The 5,040-nt window shown below is 41.3% G+C and overlaps 1 protein-coding gene across 1 annotated transcript in view; it reads right to left on the reverse strand.

The window, feature by feature from the left end:
• ripor1 (RHO family interacting cell polarization regulator 1) overlaps positions 1–5,040 on the reverse strand; it is a 32,109-nt gene that overhangs the window by 18,187 nt on the left and 8,882 nt on the right. The window contains exons 7-9 of the mRNA XM_013914588.1: positions 4,969–5,032; positions 4,742–4,785; positions 121–246 (exon numbers count right to left, since the gene is read on the reverse strand). Of these exons, the coding sequence (XP_013770042.1) occupies positions 121–246; positions 4,742–4,785; positions 4,969–5,032 (234 nt within the window). The remainder of the gene's footprint in view (positions 1–120; positions 247–4,741; positions 4,786–4,968; positions 5,033–5,040) is intronic.

Genomic DNA, 5,040 nt, shown 5'->3' on the forward strand with positions numbered 1-5,040 from the left:
TTTTTTTTTTCAGATGCATTATTTTTATGACTTTTTACATAAGATGAAGCAGTCAATGACCCAAACCAGAACTGAGTATCAATAAAATTACAAATTTAAAAAACACACTGAGTGACAGACCTTCACAGACAGGAACTCGTTGATGAGTGGCTGAAATACAATCTCTTCACTGTCCCACACTTGTTTAGCATTTATCTCTATTCGCCCCCGGAGCTTCCACCGCTGCCGACCATACTTCATAAAGATCTGAAACATACACATATGCAAAAACAAACAAACACAAACGCAGGGTTATACAAGTAGATGAATAATAAATTAATTTTAAAATCTGGAAAATCCGGTTGGCTACTTCAAAATTATTGATAGTTTGAGCAGTTCATATAATCATGTGATGATTTTCGTAAAGCTCAGATTAATCTGACAGGGTTGAAAAGAATTGACAACTCACATCTCAACTACATAGCTATAAATGTCAATGGCTAGAGCATGAATGTGCAAGTGATGAGGCCACTTTTACAAAAACAAAACAAAAAAACAAAAAAAAACCAAAACAAAACCCACGACACAGTTAAAGAAATTTAATGTTAACAAAATACGATGAACACTAAAGTTAGAATTGTCACGTCACAACTGTATGCCTTCACCAACCAGACAACTTGCAGTGTATTTGGACTCTTAACCTTTTGAACGTAAAATTTTATTTTTCATCATTTGTACAAATTTTGACATTAAGTGCAACGAATTGTGGACAAGGAAAAAAAAAATCCTAATTTTTAAGGTCACTGTAAGGCTTCACTAAAATATTCTAATCACTTGATTCGAACTAAATTTGAATAAATTCCCTCAGTGTGTTCCTCGGATATCATGATTACGAGAATGGGACAGACAGACTTGTGGGCAGTACAGAAAACAAAATGCCTTCAAACATTCACCACTGGTGAGAATTTTTCTCACTAGGTTAAGTTACTAAGTAAGTATCCCTCTAATTTCATAACTGATCATACACACAATCACACAGGACCTGCTGCCGTGTACACTTAGAGATAACTCCACAGGGAACAGCTGAAGCAGTGTTTTCATACAGGCACTGGACAAACCCTTCTCAAAACCGCGATAAATCTAAATGGTTTACTATTTATATAGCAATTTGCTGTATAAATACTAATATTGCTTAGTGAATACTTAACACACCTTTACAATACAAGCCACAATGACCCATTCATACAGCAGTTTTCATTCTGTGTCAAATGTAACAGAGTCAAACCATTTTGTCTCATCAGTCCACAGAATATTTTCCCACAAGTCAATCATTAAGTTGTTTTTTGGCAAATGAGCAAAGGAGCCTTTGTGTTCTTTTTGGTTAGCAGTAGTTTTCTCCTTGATTTCTCCCATTTCCCCCCCAGTTTCTTTCTTACTGTTGAATCATGAACTCTGACCTTAACAGAGACAAGTGAGACCTGCAGTTTTTCAGATGTTTCCCTTGGTTCTTTTGTGACCTCCCGGATGAGTCATTAATGTGGTCTCGGATGCTCCTGGAACGGTTCACTAGTATTCCAAGTTTTCCATGTGTGGTTAATTGGTCTCACTATGGTTACTAAAGCCTTTGGAAATGGCTTTGCAACCATTTCCAGACTTATAGATGTCAGTGATTTTGTTTCTCTGGTGTTTCTTTAGAATATGGCATGAGTTGTTGCTTTTTGAGATCTTCAGACCTGCTTCACTTTGTCAAACAGGTTATATTTAAGTGATTTCCTGATTTATCGGGTCTGGCAGCAGTAAGGCCTGGGTGTGGGGCTAGTGAAATTGAACTCCGCTTCGCAAATAATGTGGTTAATCACAGTTAATTCATGATTTAATGAGGGGGCTTTAACTTTTTCCACACAGGGCAGGTAGACTTTGATTATTTCCTTTATTAAATGAAATGAACATTTAAAAACTCCATTTTGTATTATTTCAGATTACCTTTGTCTAACATTACATTTTATTTTTCAATTGTGTTTCTATGGATGGATGTGAATGGATAAATGAGGCATGTTGTATGGAAAGCTCTGAGAGCTCAGAAAAGTGCTTTGGAAGAACCTTTCCATTTATAATTTGAAACAATTAGTGTGAAGAGTCACAAATATGAGAAGAAAAAAAAAAAAGGGGGGGGCAAATACTTTTTCAAAGCACTGTATGCTGGTTGGGCTCTAATCATTACATCATGATGAAGGAGAAGGACGGCACAAGCAGAAGAAAAACCACAGGTGGAAGATAGCGACTAGTGTAGCTGCTACAACAGCATTGCCCCTTAATAGGAAAGTTGATACTCTGAGGTGGATGACCAGTTGTCCATTTTCTTCTGCTTATCAGGGGCCTGTCAGGGGGCAGCAGCCTAAGCAGAGAAACCACGGCCACCTCCTTCAGCTGAAAGAAATCTCTCCAGGGTCACCTGGGTCTTCCCCGGGGCCTCTTCCCAGTGGGACATGCCTGGAACACCTCACCCAGGAGGCCTCCTTGTCAGATGGCCAAACCACCTTAACTGGCTCCTTTTGATGTGGAGGAGTAGCAGCTCTACTCTGAGCCCCTCCTGGATGGCCGAACTCCCATCTCTAAAGCAGAGGCCAGCCACCCTTCGGAGAAAGCCAATTTCTGCCGCCTGAAGAAGCCGATCCTGTTCTTTCAGTCACTGCCCAAAATTCGTCACGATGGATGAGGAGGGTAAAAACGTAGATCGACCGGTGAGGGCATCACTTTTGCACTCAGCTCTCTCTTCACCACAACAGACTGGTACAGCGATCGCATGACTGCATCCACAGAACCAATCCGTCTGTTGATCTCAACCCTGCCCTCACTCTGAACAAAACCCGAGATACTTCCCTAAGTGAAGCAGTAACTCGACCCTGACCAGGAGTGGGCACTTCACCCTTTTCCGGCTGAGGACCATGGGCTCAGATTTGGAGGTGCTAGTTCTCATTTCCACTGCTTCACACTCGGCTGTGAATCGCTCCAGTGTGATGATGAAGCCAACAGAGCCACATCATCTGCGAAAAGCAGAGATGAGATTCTAAGGCTACGTTCACATTGCAGGCGAAAGCGCACCAAATCCGACTTTTCTGACCCTATGCGACCCATATCCAATCATAGTATGACAGTTTGAACAGCACAAATGTGATATTTTCAATCTGAACTAGGTCACTGACGTATGTGGTACTGAATCGGATACATATCTGATGTTTCAGAAAGCGACTGCTGTTTGAACGGTCATGTCGCATTAAATCTGACTTTTACGTCACTGACACAAGAGAGACGCCAATTATCAGCACCGGAGAAGCGCCCGAGAAGACATTGCGAACGCTTCCTGGCCATCCAGTGAAACTGTTGGGAAGACAATGCTGGAGGAATGTGAACATTTTATTTGTACTGTATAATCTGCAGATTCTGACAGAAATCTGCAGCTATCCTTTGAAGCACCGCTCCTCTCTAAAACAGCAATAAGGATAATCATTAGGTCATATGTAAATAACAAAATAACAAAATTGGAAAACGTAAAGTTCGAAACAAGTCTTTATATTAACGGCCATCAGTCAAACAGTACTGTTGGGTCTGGGTCTAAACAGAGTGCGTTGTGTGTGATGTCTTCTTTTGCGCATGTGGGCCACTTTGAGGAGTCACACTAGAGCACGTTTGCTGTCACATTTTATTTGTAGTGTGAACAACCAGACCAAAAAATAAGATTTAATAAAAAAATCAGAATTGAGCATTAAGACCTGCAGTGTGAACGTAGCCTGAGATCGCTCCAGTAGAAGCCTTCCGGCACTTGGCTATGCCTAGAAATTCTGTCCAGAAAAATTCTGCACAGAATTGGTGACAAAGGGCAGCCCTGGCAGAGTCCAACGCTCACCGTGAATGAGTCCAACATATATCTGGCTATGTGTGATCCCCAATAGTTTAAGCACACCCTCCGGTCCCCCTTCTTAAAGATGGGAACCACCACCCTGGTCTGCCAATCCAGAGGTACTGGCCTTGATCTCGATGCAACATTGGAGAAGCATGTCAACCAAGAGAGCCCTACAACATCCAGAGCTTTCATGAACTTAGTGCAAACCTAATCCACCCCCAGGGGCCCTTCCACCAAGGAGTTGTTTAACTAAATCAGTGACCTCACCCAAAGTGATGGATGAATCATCCTTGTCGTCCCCAGACTCTGCTTCCTCTATGGAAGACATGAGCAGGTTTAAGAAGGTCCTCGAACTATTCCTTCCACCTCCCGACAATATCCTTGTGGTCAGCAGTGCTCCACCCAAGTGGCGCACTGCTTTCCCCACCTGAGTCACCTGACAGTTTGCCAAAATCTCTTCAACTCTCTTCTGGATGACCAATGGTAGATAATAGATTCATAAAATGTAATACAAACGATGCCTTGCGCTTTTCAGAACAAGGGAGGAAATCGTGTCCTATTTAGCAAAATGCATAAAAGAGCAACATCCAGATCTGTTCAAAGAATTCAAAGTGAGTGAGTTTCAATTCAACATCCAAATTATCGCCTTCTTATATCTTAATGCTGATTTTTCAGGTGACAACATACTATCAGAATTTTGGTACTGAAAGATACAGTCATTGATTCTGGTGTCGTCACAAGCTAATACCACAGCCTAAATATCTGGTAACATGACATCCATATTCTTAGTGTTTTAATCATATTTATATTGTTGCCATGAATTCAGAGTGAAAAATGGAGGGTTTGGCGGGTGAGACAAACCTCATATTGGTCACCAGCACACAATCTAGCAAATCCTGCCAGACCTAAAAGAAAGAACAAGTGGAAACAGACTTAGCATTTTGTCAAACTGCGAAACCACCCCAAAACATTGCAATTAATTAAGGGTCATATCAGAAGGGACACACACATAACGTATGTCATATTGAGTTGCTACCTCTATTTAAGATTTTGTGTAGTCATATCACCACATGATCTCTACTTCTTACCCTTCATCTTTATGTGGAACTTCCCCAGCTGGTTCTCAAAGTCATTCTCCAACACACACATGTTCTAAAGAG

Source organism: Pundamilia nyererei, unplaced genomic scaffold (genome assembly GCF_000239375.1).
Source record: "Pundamilia nyererei isolate P.nyererei 1_Seehausen unplaced genomic scaffold, PunNye1.0 scaffold00208, whole genome shotgun sequence".
NCBI classification, from domain to species: Eukaryota; Metazoa; Chordata; class Actinopteri; order Cichliformes; family Cichlidae; genus Pundamilia; species Pundamilia nyererei.